The sequence below is a fragment of the Coffea arabica genome, chromosome 1c (assembly GCF_036785885.1).
Source record: "Coffea arabica cultivar ET-39 chromosome 1c, Coffea Arabica ET-39 HiFi, whole genome shotgun sequence".
Classification (NCBI taxonomy): domain Eukaryota; kingdom Viridiplantae; phylum Streptophyta; class Magnoliopsida; order Gentianales; family Rubiaceae; genus Coffea; species Coffea arabica.
In genome coordinates this window covers 4,965,098-4,981,586 of record NC_092310.1, presented here as the reverse complement: position 1 = coordinate 4,981,586, position 16,489 = coordinate 4,965,098, and the positions used below count along the sequence as shown (strand labels likewise).

General features: G+C 35.8%; 1 protein-coding gene across 1 annotated transcript; it reads left to right on the top strand.

The window, feature by feature from the left end:
- Nucleotides 1–5,359: 5,359 nt before the first annotated feature.
- Nucleotides 5,360–6,226, top strand: LOC113736933 (uncharacterized). The gene is made up of 2 exons (XM_072083902.1): nucleotides 5,360–5,371; nucleotides 5,570–6,226. The coding sequence occupies exons 1-2, from the start codon at nucleotides 5,360–5,362 to the stop codon at nucleotides 6,224–6,226; spliced, it is 669 nt and encodes a 222-aa protein (XP_071940003.1).
- Nucleotides 6,227–16,489: the final 10,263 nt, after the last annotated feature.

Sequence of the window (16,489 nt, the reverse complement as noted above, 5' to 3'; positions counted from 1 at the left end):
CCACCAATTTTGGATCACCTGTTTTTGTGCCAAATGCCATTTAAGCATCACATGCTGCCTGATCAATAAATCAGAATTTTGTGGGTCATGTATATTGCCTGGGAACAAGAAGAATCTTTACCCGCTCGTGGTATTTTTCAATTAGTCAATTAGTCATTCGTGTGTGTTTGTGACATTGATCAAATCATGTTGCTAAGCCATTAATTATTTACCATAGTTTATATTCATCATAATGACCTGAAGTTACTTGCTAAAAATCGCATGAAGAAGAACGAATTGAACCTCAATTTTATGGCGTTCTATTTTTTTAGCCTGCAAACATTACCTTAGACAAGTATTATCATCGCTAGCTCCATCATTCATGCTATAATTTTTTTTTTTCCTTTTGTCTTCATAAACACGAGCATATGGTTGACCTTTTGAGCTGATAAATGCATCTCTAGAATGGAAGCCAAATTTTTAAATTAAAATTTGCCTGTTAAGATAACTTTTGCTTTGAGGTGATGTTGGCATTAGCAAAATAAGATCTGTGACTTATCATTCATTATTATCACCTCTAACGTGAGACATGGATTGAAATGGTAAACATCTTAGCTTAAAAGTCCAACTTGTGGAAGTGTAATTAACTCTTTATTAACTTCCAAAACCATTAGTCATCCCCGGTTAAATTGCTTGTCATTTTGGCTGATCTACATACACATTGTGATGCAAAAATGTACTCACGCTTTTTTCGTTGGGCACCTCGGGGAAGGGGGGATGAACTACACTATCTCGATAATTAAACTAAGGGAAAATCACAAAAGTCCCCCTAAGGTTTTTGGTGTTTCGTAATTTGTGGGTCATGTATATTGCCTGGTACTTTATCCCCCCTGTTAGTTCACCTCAGCAAATGATCCGTTGGAACATTGAACTAGATGAAATTAACCCCCATTTAAACCATTAAAATTTCTAACGAAAATGCCTCTCTCTATTATTTACAAAGAAACATTTCCCTTCAAGCTCAGAAATATTTTGTTATCATTTCATCGTTCATTAGAGTCTTTAAACGTCCAAATCCTACTTTTGCAGCCAAACAAAAGGAAAAAAAAAGTGTTCCAAATTTCTTCAAATTCATTTTGTTGCTCCTTCTTTAGATGTTGTTCATCACAGCATCTAAAAGAACTAAATCAACAAACTTGTGGATGTGATAAACTAGTGTCCATAAGAAGATCATGGACACCGAAAAATTCTGAAAGGAGATTCTTAGATGTTCAAATTATAAAGTATGATTTGTATGATAAGTTAATGTCTCTTTAAACTTTTAGACAAAATAATTTGAAAAACAAAAAAAATTATTTTTCTTCTAGAATTGTCAACCATTTGATTTTCTCATTCTGTCTCTGCAAAATAGATTAACAAGAGCGGGCTTTTTTCCTCCAAGAATGATGTTTTTGGGAAACAAAATATTGTCTGACCTGAACCAGTAGGCAATTTGTCTATTCATTATTTTATCTGGGATACCATTGTCCTTTACGTGTTAGTCGTCACAACACTTACTACTCGAATGCTTTGACTACCGGTCAAGGGAATAAAGTGTCAAAAAAATAACATTATGGAGTAAAATGCAAAACACTACAAACCTTAAGGGGACTTTTCATGAGTTTCCCAAATTTCATCTGAATTTATACATTAGATTTTGAAAAGGGTAAAAACAAATATTAAAACTATTTTACTACTCTTCCCATTTTATTTTTGACGAAAATTTTATGATTAGATTACACTTTTTTTATGCTCTATCTGTCATAAACTCGAGAAAGATAGAGAGAGATCGAGAGAGAGAGAGAGGAGGAGGCACCATGATCATTAGTTTAAGAGTAAAATACACTTTACCCCTTTGTGATTTAGCTATTTTTCACATAATCGCCTGTAGTTTCAAAAGTTATACATAATCTACTCATTGTTTAAAATAAAGTGTCAAATTGACAGAATTATGATCCTCTCTAATGAAATCCATAAAAATGTTGAAATTATCCTTGTTAAAAAATTAAAATAGTTGAAGTGACTAAAATAAATAAAGGGCAAATTCTACTTTATCCCCCTGAGATTTAGCATTTTTTACATAACCCCCCTACAGTTTCAAAAGCTATACATAATCTCCTCATGGTTTGGATTAAAGTGTCAAAGTGACGGGAATGATCATTCGTAACGGAGTCACCTAAAATGTCAAAAATACCGTTATGTAAAGTTAAAAATTATTTATTAACCAAGAGGGGTTATGTGTATATTTTGAAAACTGTAAAAGGGTTAAATGGTAAAGTGTTAAATCATAAGGGAGTTATATGGCAAAATATAAAAATCATATGAGGTTAGTGTGTCATGTATTTATAAGGGTAATTTCGATATTTTTAGAAATTCCGTTACGAATGACTATTTCCATCACTTTGACACTTTAATCCAAACCATGAGGGGGTTATGTATAGCTTTTGAAATTATATGGGGTTATGTAAAAAAAGGTTAAACCATAGGGGGTAAAATGTAATTTGCCCATAAATAAATATAATATGCATAACAAAATTAACCCCTTATGATTTTGTGTATTACCACATAACCCCCTTATACTTTAGTACTTTACCAAATAACCCATTGTGGTTTTCAAAATATATACAAAACCTTCCTATTGTGAATAAATAATTTTCAATTTTATATAGGGGTACTTTTGACATTTTAGTTAACTTTGTTATGGAATACAAATTCCATCACTTTCACACTTTAATTCAAATTATAAGGGAGTTAAATATAGTTTTTGAAACCTTAGAGGATTTTATCGAAAAGTGCTAACCACAAGAGGGTAAAAGATATTTTACCCTTAGTTTGGAAATATTTTATATTATATTAACAGTTGGACGATACTGGGACATGTTGAAGAGTTTAGTGCATATAATGTCCCAAATTGCAACTCGTGTTGCAAAATGTTCCCAATTAAAATTTGAGTACAATGTGCGAATTAGGTCAAATTTAAAGGTGCAAAGTTAGGGTGTGTTTGATAAAATTGATGTCTAAAAAATGAAATCTGAATTATGAACTCTGAATTCATTATGTTATTGAATTGTTAAATTGTAAATTTGATATATATAAGTGCATGTCATATTAAGTGATAAGTGAATAGTTTATCACTTAGTTTTGGAAGCAAGTTTTATCTACAAAATTCAATGCCATTTAATTAATTCAAATGTTCAAGTTTTCATTATTAAATGGGTCTAAATATATTAAATTTAAATGATGAATTGAATTATCATACAAGGTAATTGTTTGTTATAGTGGTTGCAACCAATGCGAAATGTCATTATCGGGTAATAATTAGCTATGCTTGTAACTTGGACCAGAATTAAACACCCCCCACCCCCCCCCCCCTCCCAAAAAAAAAAAGAAAAAGAGCCTATGCTTGTAATTGAAGCCGCAATCAAGTTCATGTGAAACAAAAAGCTCTTGAGAAGTCATCTGTAGCGCCTAGGAATCAAATATAAAGCATGAAATGCCCAAGACTCAAATTTTGTCGATTTTATCTTGACATTGTATTTGTTTTAATTGTGTTACCCTAATTTGGCGGCAGAGATTAAATCGACCATGATCCTTGATTTTGCATCTGGGAAACAAAGGGAGTGAAATTTCTGGTTGAATCCATCTGATTTTCTATGAAAGTTGAAATAGATGCAAGCATCAAGACATATAAGTGTATTGTCATCATAATGGTATAACTGTTAATAGATTCCTTTCATTTCTCAACTAGAATGGGAAAAAATTGTATGGCTGTGAAATCATCAGCAGAGTATGATTAATGGTTGAGTACGTTAAGAAGAGAAACACTTCTCAGAATCTTGAATATTTCTTCTGAATTCTCTTCAACCACCTGCATGGCGAATTCTAGTGACTGCAACTGCTTCAAGATGTTTTGTGCAGCAAAAGCATCATTAACCTCGTCAAAGTTGCTAAGACATGCAATACATCTCAATCTTTCCCAAGTCATAAACCTCTTCATCCTATTCCGTGACATAATGGACAAGTTTTGGATTCACACACTTGAAAACCAATGACCACCTTTTCAGCTTTGAGCCTTCCTTTGTGCCTGATGCAAATGTTAATACAGGTCTCAAGATTGAGAAAGTAATTGGCTCTGTTTCTTGTAGCAAGCTTGTGACATCTACAGGGTTGCTGTCTTTATCAAGAGTGCTGAGGACTGAGGAACAGTTCTTCTCAAGTTTCTTCAAATGTTTCAGGCTGTGCAAGTTGCTAGAAATCGAATAGGCTGAGGAGGAGGTGGCATCACAGGACTTTAACCTTCAGGGCCAGTAGTCATTGGATAGGAACTAGATGGCAAACTGCTCGATGGTGTATGGCAAGCTGCTTTGGCAGTTAGCTAGAGAATCGGCCATATTTGCTGGGGAACGAAGTCTGAAGTATGAATACACTTTAAAATTGGAGATGTTCAGCAATCTCTTTAGCATCAGCAAACAAATACAAATTTACAAATCCTAACCAGCAGAAAGAATATTATCCAACTCAGCATGTCTTCAACCCAAAATAAAAAGAAGATCAGCACATAGTTCTGCCTCCTAACACTGAGACAACAATTGATCCTTCTTTTCATCACATTTCTTGAAGCTGACAAGCAAAAGGAATCTTGACCGATAGTAGTTCAAATATTTATTAGCATTTTGTCATCAATATGCTTCAATTAGCTCCTCAGATCAACCATCTGCTCTTGTTACTGGGGAATAAAAAACTGAAGTATTGTACAAGATATATGATGGTGTTAGCTAGCAATCATCTTATTCTAAATTCAACCACTGAGCACATGGTTTTTTCCTGAGGAAGGAAGAAGCAGTTTTTTCCTTATTCCTGAGGCCATGATTGTACATTGCAGGATCAACGACTGAGCAACATGATTAAACCACTGTCTACAACATGCATGGACGGCTAATTGAAAATGTCCACGAGCATGCAACGATTCATATTTCCTATGTGTCTAGCAATTTACATCGCAAGCAGCATGTGATGCTTTTAATAATAGAATTAAATAACCAGTACGATCAGCTTTGAGTCAGAGCTGGTGATCTGAATGGTTGTTGCATCAATAATCTATTGAAAATTGGGATGTCAATACTAGATGCATCTTCTGAATCCGACTTCAATGAGACAGAATGATGGACAAATAGAATACTCAATCAGCTAAACCAACTAGACAAAGAGTGGATGAGATGCCTTTTGTTTTCTTTATCACCCATATATACAAGTGGAGAGCAATTCTGTTTTCAACATCTCCACAGGCTTTTAACCCCAAATATTCAACATCCATTTGTTACATTCTGCTTAAGGGAGAAAGATGGCAACCTCTGTTCCAAATCAAAAATTCACTAGCCATTCTCGTTCCATTAGTTTGCCTTCTTCATCTCACCCTCTTATCTTGACTGCCAAGGAACATCTACAAAGATTGAAATCATCAGAAGCAGTACCCACAACATCACATTTATTTGCATGCCAAAAATTGGATGGCCTTAAGAACTTGTACTAGTGTCTGGATGACGTTCTTCAGCTTCCTTTGAGTCGACAGGCTCTCTCAAGTGAAAGACCTGGAAAATGGGAAGAAGAGCTCTTGGATGGATCTCTCAGGCTGTTGGACATTTGTGGGGAAGTCAGAGACATCTATTCACGGATGAAGGAAATTATGCAGGAACTTGAGTCATCTATACGGAGGAAAAGAAGTGGAGATTTGGCCCATGAAAGCTCATATATGATCTCCAAAAAGCACTTGAATAAAATGATCAGAAAAGTCTACAAAGAACTTAAGAAAGCAGAGAACTGCAACTCAACAGTGGTAAACAAAGACTCTGAAGATGTCCCTTTGGTTAGCTTGATCAAAGAAGTTCAACTTGTTAGTCTTCCAGTGTTGGAGTATGTTCTGTCTTTCCTTTCTGGACCAAAGGCAGGATCACAGCCAAAAGGTTGGTCCTTTGTATCCAATTTATTAGAGCAGAAGAGAGCATCAAGCAAACCAGATTCTGATACTGCAGCAATCAAACAAATAGAAATTCAGTTGGATCTCTTGAACTACAAGAAGTCAAACCAGGAAGTAATAAAAAAACTTGAGGAAGTTGACTCGAGCATTCAAGAATCAGCAGAGGTGCTTGAAATTGTGTTCAGGCTTTTGCTAAAAACTAGAGTTTCCCTTCTGAACATTCTCAACCATTAGTTTAGGCCACAATTAGCATGGTTTCTAAAATATCATGCACCTCAATTTTGCTTATATTAGCCTTTGTACAAAATTGTACATATATACACATATCTGAAAATGAAACGGTTCATCCAATTTGATCTCTTTCATTCCTTTACCTGTCTTCAGCACTTCCATACCAGAAATCATTTCTAGTGCCAGTCAAAAATGAATCATACACATAGCTTTGGATATTTCTTTAATAATTTCAAAGTGTTCTTTGTCTGAGCTTTTAATTAATTTTTATTTTTTCTTATAATGAAGAAAGTAAATAACTTTCAGATTCTGGATCTTTTTTGTCTGTGGATTTGTGGGTATGTGAAAGAGTTAAAATCTCCAAATATAGGTCCAAATGTGCAATATACTGTCTCCTAATACGAACAGCACCATAGTGAGGGGAATCTGTAATGGTAATCTACTGCAAATCAGATCCTTAAACTAAATTTGGGTTAAAATTAAAGAATTATGGATCTTGATACATTTCTGATCTGGTATAAGACACATTCTCTGTTGGAAACTTTTCAGAATTTGTATGATGTACATATATGTAATTAATGTATATTCATTAATTTTTGGTACATGTATAGTATTGTGAATAGTGATTTGGATGAAAAAGTATATATGGAGCAACTCGAAGGATTTGTGATACCTGGTCAAAAGTATAAGGTGTGTAAACTTATAAAGTTTTTATATGGACTAAAACAAGCACCGAAGCAATGGCATCAGAAATTTGACCAAGTAATTCTTGCTAGTGGATTCAAAATAAATGAATTTGATAAATGCATTTATAGCAAGTTTAGTGATGGCAAAGGTGTCATAATTTGTTTATATGTTGATGACATGTTAATTTTTGAGACTCATTTGGAACAAGTTGAAGTCACAAAAACTTTGCTTTCAAGCAAATTTGACATGAAAGATATGGGTGAAACAGATGTTATTCTTGGTATAAGAATCTTCAAACATGATAACAATATAATATTGTCTCAATCACATTATATTGAAAAGATTCTTAACAAATTCAATCAAAGTGATTGTATTCCAGCCTCAACACCATTGGATCTCAAAATAAATTTTGTGAAAAATGAGGGGGATCCAAAATCTCAAATGGAATATGCCAAGGTTATAGGGTGCTTAATGTATGCAATGACTTGTACTAGACCTGATATTGCATATGCAGTTGGTATATTAAGCAGATATACAAGCAACCCTAGTAGGTTACATTGGCAAGGTGTAATCAGAATTTTAAAGTATTTAAAGGCCACTAAGGAATATGGTATATGTTATACCGATTATCCTTTAGTTTTAGAAAGATTTTCAGATATTAGTTGGATCACCATTAAAGATGATCACTCGTTGACAAGTGATTGGATCTTTATGCTTGGTGGAGGTGCAATTTCTTAGGGTTCCAAGAAACAGACTTGTATCACCGATTCAACAATGGCAGCAGAGTTTGTAACACTTGCTCTGAATGGTTACGTAATTTACTTTGTGATATACCATTGTGGCCAACACCTTTGTCGCCCATCTCAATCCATTGTGATAATGCGGCTACACTTGCTAAAGCATATAGTCAAGTGTATAATGGTAAATCAAGACATATCGGTTTAAAATATAGTTATGTCAAAGATTTGATCACAAATGGAGTTATATCAATTGACTTTGTGAGATCCAATGAAAATTTGAGTGATCCTTTAACAAAAGAATTATCAAGAAATTTGGTGTCAAAGACATCAAGGGGGATGGGTTTAAAGTCCAAAATTTTTTATCACTAATGGTGGAACCTCAATTCAACGCTAGATACAACTTCTAGTCTTGAATTCAATGAGTGAAAGTACACCATTTTAGTGGTTGGTGCACTATGTGAAGTTTAGACTTCCCAATGTTGAATAGTGCATGTCATTCTCGCTAGTGCAAATGTAAGGATGAGTCATTGAAATCTTAACGAATCTTAAAAGTGCTATCTGTGGCGGGGGCACTAAGATGTCGCCTATATGAATGTTAGTTTTCGGCAAACCACAAAGTTAAGGACTTTACTTTGTAAACATTCATGAAAGGATAGTGATACAAGGCCGTAAAATATATCGTTGAAGAACTTATGGTTGTGCATTGCTCAGTGTGTGATGTGTTTAGGAGGTTGGTCCAATGTCCAAGTGCTTCAAAACTTGTCTACCATCTTGAAGGATTAATTTCAAAGAACCTTCACTAAGATAGTGGTTCAATCGAAAGACACCATTATTTATACATATGAGTGTCAGATTATTCGGTGACCTTTTGAAATCCATTTTCTAAATTTTGAAAATAGCGGAGAATTGTTGGAAACTTTTCAAAATTTGTATGATGTACATACATGTAATTAATGTATATTCATTAATTTTTGGTACATGTATAGTATTGTGAATGTTTCTAAAATGTACATTCATTTATGAATGTATTCATGTATATGGGAATTCTTAAATGAAAGGATAGATTCATGTTTTGATCTAAGGATCATGAGATGTATGAATTAAAGTACATGAATTTATATACAATACTTTGAATCTATTCATACAAGTATTTAATAAGTTCTTTTGTTTCCCAAACAGTCTTCCTATATAAAGAGGTTAAGTAGAGAGTGGTTTGCTGTAAAAAATCACTTTCCTACTATTGTATACTCTCTCAAAAGCACTCCTTAGTTCCCAAAGGGTTTGTCTTGCTTTGTGCAAGAGTTTAAGACAAACAAATTTCATCTTATCCTAAAGGATAATTGTCCAAGATTATTGCACGTTATACCGGACAAATAAAGCCTAAAGGAAAGTGATATCTATCACGATTTAAAGCCAATTCTTGTCACCATATTTGCCAGTTCTTTACAATTTACCCAACAATCTTTAGCCTTTATTTCTACTCTACAATGGCTGGTACCCTGAAAGATTTGGCATCCAACATTGTCAAGTTTGAGAGTTTGTTGGAGGAAATTTCATTCGTTGGCAAAAACGTGTTCATTTCCTTCTCACTACACTCAAAGTGATCTATATTTTGACCACACCAAAACCATTGATCAATCCTGATAAAGAAACTCTTGAAGACATCCGAAAACGTCAGAAATGGGAGAATGCCGATGAAATATGCTGTGGTCACATCCTCGTGATAGGTTGCTATTTATTCAATTATTTTATTATTAATTTCTCCTATTATCTAACCCGATATGGATTAATTATTAGATTCGACTCACTTTTCATAATTTACATTTATTTCAGAGAGTAGATCAAAAATACCATAACAAGAGTCAATTTGATGATTTTCAGAAAGAACTCGATGGGCAGGCATCCAGGGGTATTTTTGGAATATCAAGGCGTGACCTTTTTTTGGTAATTTGCGAAAGACAGCATAAAAAGAGAAAAGGAACGAAGGGCTAGGGGTCGTCCTCTCCGCAAGGGGGACCGCCGCACAGGAGCCAAGCATTAGAGTAGCTTTGACTTTTCCTTTCCTAGCTTTTTAGTAGCAGTTCTCTCGTTGGTGATGACAAGGAAAAACAATGGAGTTCCTTTAGCTTTCTTTGACTTTTTCCTTTCGTCTTTTGTGGTTGCCCCCTGCGCATGCTAGGAGCTTTTCACCAATTAAACGAATTGAGTTTTTCCTAGTTTTGAAGTACAATGGCCGCAGTTATTCCTTCAATTTTGTGTGGATTTTGTTCATCAAATATGAACTAATTTCCTCACTCTAGTCAAAGAACAACAGATGCTTTGAATCGTCTAAAATTGTGAGATCGATTTAATTTTATCTTTTTCGTTTATTTATTGGTATTCGCATATTCCCTGGTTACAGTGCTTATGATTATTTAATTAATTGATTGACTTGGATCCGGATAATTAGTTAATTTGATAATCTATTGTCAACTGGGACGTTAAATCCGTAATTGTTTAATTGTCTCAAAATAGTGATAACTGGCATGATTGGATTTGTGTCAGACGAATACGTGAGCTAATCTAAAATAACCATGGTAGTGTGTTATTTGGTTAGAATAGGGTTCCTCTAATACGTAAGGCAATTGTGGAATTAAATCTTATAGGCGTACCTATGATTATTTCTCAATTAGAGCAATTGTTAACGGGCGTACCTTAATCACCAACACAGTAAGGAGGGGTTGGCTGTCATCGTTTATTTGACAGTTATAACCTATTTATTAGTGAATAATTGGAATTGCCTTTGTTTCAATGATCAATTAGATGAATCATTGCTGAAGTTATTTCTTGGTTAGATCCTTAATTATCATTCATTTGATTTCTGTAATTTGTCATTTAATGTTTAATAGTTTCTTAGATTTTATTTAAATTTCTTTTATTGTCACCTTTTGCACAAAAATACCCCCTTATTACTGTGAATTTGGAAAGAAATAATTACTCCCAGTCCCTGTGGATTCGACCCTACTCACCGATATCTACAGAAATTACTTTTAGTTTGAGCATGTTTTATTATTGCACAGGCTGACAACCTGTCAATTTTTGGCGCCGTTGCTGGGGACTGGTGCCTGATTAATTTGTTTCTTTTTTAGTTCATCTTGTTTTTATTTTTCTCTTATTTTTTTTTAGTTTATGGCTGCTAATATTCCGTATTTTGATGATAGACTGGATTTTATTCCTGAATGGGGTTATGAGACTCGTGTTTTTTCTAATGATCAATAGGCTGTTGCAAATTGTGAAACTTATTTTGCCTCAAGTTATTCAACCGACACATGCCCCGTACTTCAAGATAACCTAAATGTTTCAATTGATACTTTTGGAGATTTTTCACCTCAATATCAAACGTGGTATGACCCTTATTCAAACGGGTATGATTCAAGGATGGTGGGATGATTCCAATTTTAATTATGCGACCAGGCCAATGAATTTTCAACAGCAAGAGTCTCAACAATCATCATCCATGTCAGGTATGTCTTTTCAGGAAATGATTGAATTATTTGCTACTAATACATATCGATTTCATCAGGAGACACAAGCAAGCATTAGTAACCTGGTGTATCAAGTGTAACTATTGACATCCAGGATAACGCGATTAGCTTCTCACCTTGAAGAGTTGCCAGCACAAACCAATATCAACCTTGAGAAAGATGAGAGTGCAATTGTCCGGCCAAATGACATGAAACTGCAAGAGTTTCAAGAAAATAGATCTAAAGCTGCAATTGAAAAGGAAGCTGAAGTGCAAGAAATGAGACCACAGTATCAACTCGTTCAAGAGAATGAATCCAGTGTACAATCTTCAAATGCGGTGATATCTCATCCATTCCTTCATCAATATTCTCCTGACTCTTATTCTTCAATTTCTATTAATGAAATTGATTTTATTATACCAGAAAATTTTGAATTTCATGACAGGAATAAATAAAGAGTGGCGATAGCAAGATATCTTGAACCAATAAATGCACGTGAGGGAGGAATGAATGAAGAATTCAAATTATCGTTGGCTTGTTTGGCGCCATTTACTAGTCCATGGAAAACCATAGCTCGTGTGCTCAAACATTACTTAATTTACGAAGGTTATCAGGATTATATAGAGGATGAAGCATTAAAACGAGCTACAAAATTTTATCATCCCTGAACAAACATGACAATGTCTAGCCAAAGACATTAAAGAAAGACGCTCATTCGAAGGCAATCCAATTTCTCTTAGTTATTTGTTCGATTTTGTTTGATAGTTTAAATATGTTTTTCCTTAGATTTGACTGATTTTTTGCTTCAATTTTCGTTTTTGATGATTCGTAGGCATCCCTCTGACATGACGCGCCCGCGTCAACTGGGCACGTGGCACATTGCGATTTCCTGGTGCTTAGTAAAAAGGGTTTCGATCCTCATGACGTGCCCGCGTCAAGTCCCATAAAGAGCTCATGGTCAGAATCGTCAGAAGGGGTTCTTACCCTCATGACGTGCCTGCATCATGACGTATAAAGAGCTCATGGTTAAAATCATCAGAAGGGATTCTTGCCCTCATGACGTGCCTGCGTCGAGTCACCTGGGGAGTTCCTCATTCCGTGCCTTCTTGACGTGCTCGCGTCACATTCACGGGAAAGGTAAAAATTAAAAAAAAACTCAAGAACGGTTGTTGATTGTCGGTTAATCTTTGCTTTTGAATCTCGAAAATAAAATTTGCCAATGAGAAAATTTTTTTTAAAAATATTGAAAAAATTCAAAATTTTTTTAAAAATTAATTAAAAAAATTTAAAATTTTTGTTTCACCGTAACTTAGATTTTCAAAGTATAATTTTTTTAACTAAAAAAAAAACAAAAACAATTTCTCTTTCTTTTTCTTTCTTTCTTCTCCTTCTTTCTTCTTTCTCCCCTGTTCCTTCTCTGTCGTCCAAATCCTTTTGCCCGTCGCCCACTCGTGCTCACCCACCTCGTGCGCGTCGCCATCGAGCGCCGCACCAAGCCACTAGCTCTTTCTCTCCAACCTCACCCCGATTCGCGCGCCGTCCCTCCAGTTCGACCCACCTCGACGACACCCGCTCAAGGCCAGGCCACGTGCCACTAGCTTCACTTCGCCAACGCCGCTGCTGTCCAGCCTCGAGCTCCACCTCACGGTCGTGCCCACCACTGCAGCAGCTCCAGCTACACCGCCGCCCCTCCTTTTTCCCTCACTCTCTCTCTCAGCCACACGCTGCGTATAGCAGCAGCCAGACAGCCACGCTGTTTTTGAGCTCAGCCGCCTGCCCATGCCACCACCAGCTCGCTCCCACTTCTCTGCAACAGCCTCTGTGCACCACCAGCCTCTGTGCCTTCGCCATACCCACTCTCCACCCACGGTCACGTCTCTCTTTCTCCTTCTCTCTATCACCACGGTGGAGGTACCATTACACCTATTACCTGCCTGTTTTTGAATATCCTTTGCTAGGTTTCCTTATTGGCCTCACTAAAGGACTCCTCTGCTGGAATTTAGTGGCGTTAGTTTCTTGGGTTGTCCGTTGGATTTAACTCCTCCCTGTGTGTACACCAGTGGTACTGGTTGCGGTGTTGCTTTAAATTTCTTAATCCTTTCTGCTTGACTGCCTATTTGACTTTTGAGTTTTAGTACTTGAATTGTTTCTCGAATTCTAAACGATAGTTGCTGGAATTGCCTATTGCTTGGCTCCATTGCTAATTTTGGTCGTTTGAATTGAGTAATTGACTGTCCACTTGGTGACATTTGTTGAGTTTCACTTGCTCAAATTGGTTGAATTCACTGCTCTGTTAGGGTCCCTGTGAGTATCACTTGAGTTCTGCTTTGTTAGTTTCTGTCATGTGCCCCTTGAAGTGCCGTTAGTTGGGTATTTTTCTGTGCCTGTTTGTTGAATTGGGGGGCTACTATGCCCCTTCCTTTGCGTTTTGGTGATCGGTTGTGTCTAATTGACTTGCTTGGGAAAATCTGCCCATCAATTTTAATTTGCTTTGGGTAATCTGTGCGAGATTATTTGCTATACATGTTGGAGCATTTGTATAACCTGTGGGTGATTGAATTGTGCATTTTGTTCATTGAGCTGGCTTTTTATTTGTTATTGCTTTGAATTGCCTGCTTCTATTATCTGTTGGCACCTGTAGTCTCTTGTTGTTTGGAGTGATAACTGCCACCCATGGTGAAACCACGATCCTCTACGTTTAGGACACCTAGAACTACTCCACCTCCTCCCATCCCAGGGGCCGACGACTGGCTCCAACTCCAGATGACAGTTGAGAGACTGGAGACTCGAGTGACCCACATTGACATCAACTTGCATAACATGGTGCAAAATTTGGCAGCACGTATGCACCATGCGAGTCCCATGTTTTGATGACTTCAGGGAAGTACCGTTGCCCTTCTCCTTCCTTCTGCTTTTACATTGTCACATTGAGGGCAATATGTGAATTAGGTGTGGGGGGGAATTGGATCGTTGTGGCGCTAGTATTTTTGTTTTTAGTTTCTAAGGGCTTTCCTTTTATTTTTAGTTTATTTTTTTGTCCATCTTTCGTTTATTTTATTTTCTTTTTTTTTTCTAGTGGTCAGTCCTTATATGAATACCAAGTTTTGATGCTAGATTGTTGTTTTTAATTCTGCTATTGCCGAGTTTTAGTAATAAAAGGGAATCAAGTTAATGTGGTTGAGTTCAGAAATATCCCTCTGGTGAATATCAGTAATTGCTTGACTTTTCTAATTTTTGGTTAATTTTTCTAAGTATAGGGAATGACTGTTGGCATTTTTCATGTGAATTGGTCCGATTATTAACTTTAGTTCTCCATGTTTGAAAATGAGGATAGCTGATGCAAGTTTTCTTTTAGTTCTTGTGTTATATTGAGTTTTTGTGATTTTTAGTTATGAATAAATTTGACTGTACTCCACTATTAGTTACTACTGAGTAATCGGGGATCTGCACCTAAAAGTGTCGATTTTCACGTCAAAAGGTAGTAATTCCTATGAGTACGTGGTCGTATAGCGATAGGAGTTGAGTAACCAGACTCCTTCATCTGGCAAATGTTGGAGTTCGCGTCAAAAGACTCCAATGGCTAGAGACAAAGTCTTTTGTACTATTGCTTCAATAAAAATAAAAAAATTAGAAAACGTGAAAACAAAAATGAAGATTGCGTTAGGGTGTGATAAAAGTCAGATTGCCGATTTCTGAATTTAATGTTGAAATTTTGGTTAATATTTGGACCATTTACTGGTAATGTTGAGCGACTATTCCTTTTTCTTAGATTAGTTAACCTGAAATTGAAAGAGTTTATGGTTCAGAAGCTAACCGGAGTGATTTTTCTTGAACTTGGCCATTGATGCTTGATTATTATTTTTCTTGATATCTCGGCAATATGGTAGATAGAACAATAGCCATTGTCAAATATCGGTGTTTGTTTACTGTTCTCATACTTGAGAACAAGCATGGTTCAGGTGTGGGAGGAATTGATAGGTTGCGATTTATTCAATTATTTTATTATTAATTTCTCCTATTATCTAACCCGATGTTGATTAATTATTATATTCTACTCACTTTTCGTAATTTATATTTATTTCAAAGAGTAGATCAAAAATACCATAACAAGAGCCAATTTGATGATTTTCAAAAAGAGCTCAAAGGGCAGGCATCCAGGGGTATTTTTGAAATATCAAGGCGTGATCTTTTTTTTTGGTAATTTGCGAAAGACAGCATAAAAGAAGAAAAGGAACGAAGGGCTGGGAGTCGTCCTCTCCGCAAGGGGGGCCGCCGCACAGGAGCCAAGCATTAGAGTAGCTTTGATTTTTCCTTTCCTAGCTTTTTAGTAGCAGTTCTCTCGTTGGTGATGACAAGGAAAAACAATGGAGTTCGTTTAGCTTTCTTTGACTTTTTACTTTCATCTTTTGTGGTTGCCCCCTGCGCATGCCAGGAGCTTTTCACCAATTAAACGAATTGAGTTTTTCCTAGTTTTAAAGTATAATGGCCGCAGTTATTCCTTCAATTGTGTGTGGATTTTGTTCATCAAATATAAACTAATTTTTCCACTCTAGTCAAAGAACAACGGATGCTTTGGATCGTCTAAAACTGTGAGATCGATTTAATTTTATCTTTTTCTTTTATTTATTGGTATTCGCATATTCCCTGGTTACAGTACTTATGATTATTTAATTAATTGATTGATTTGGATCCAGATAATTAGTTAATTTGATAATCTATTATCAATTGAAACGTTAAATTCGTAATTGTTTAATTGTCTCAAAATAGTGATAACTAGCATGATTGGGTTTGTGTCAGGGGAATACGCGGGTTAATCTAAAATAACCCTGGTAGTGTGTTATGTGGTTAGAATAGGGTTCCTCTAATACGTAAGGCAATTGGGGAATTAAATCTTACGGGCGTACCTAGGATTATTTCTCAATTAGAGCAATGGTTAATGGGCGTACCTTAATCACCGACACAGTAAGGAGGGGTTGACTGTCATCGTTTGTTTGGCAGTTATAACCTATTTAATAGTGAATAATTGGAATTGCCTTTGTTTTAGTGATCAATTAGATGAACCATTGTTGAAGTTATTCCTTGGCTAGATCCTTAATTATCATTCATTTGATTTTAGTAATTTGTTATTTAATTTTTTAGTGGTTTCTTAGATTTTATTTGAATTTCTTTTATTGTCACATTCTGCATAAAAACACCCCCTTATTACTGTGAATTTGGAAAGAAATAATTACTCCCAATTCCTGTGGATTCGACTCTACTCACCGCTATCTACAGAAATTACTTTTAGTTTGAGCAGGTTTTATTATTGCATAGGCTGACAACCTGTCACCTCAATA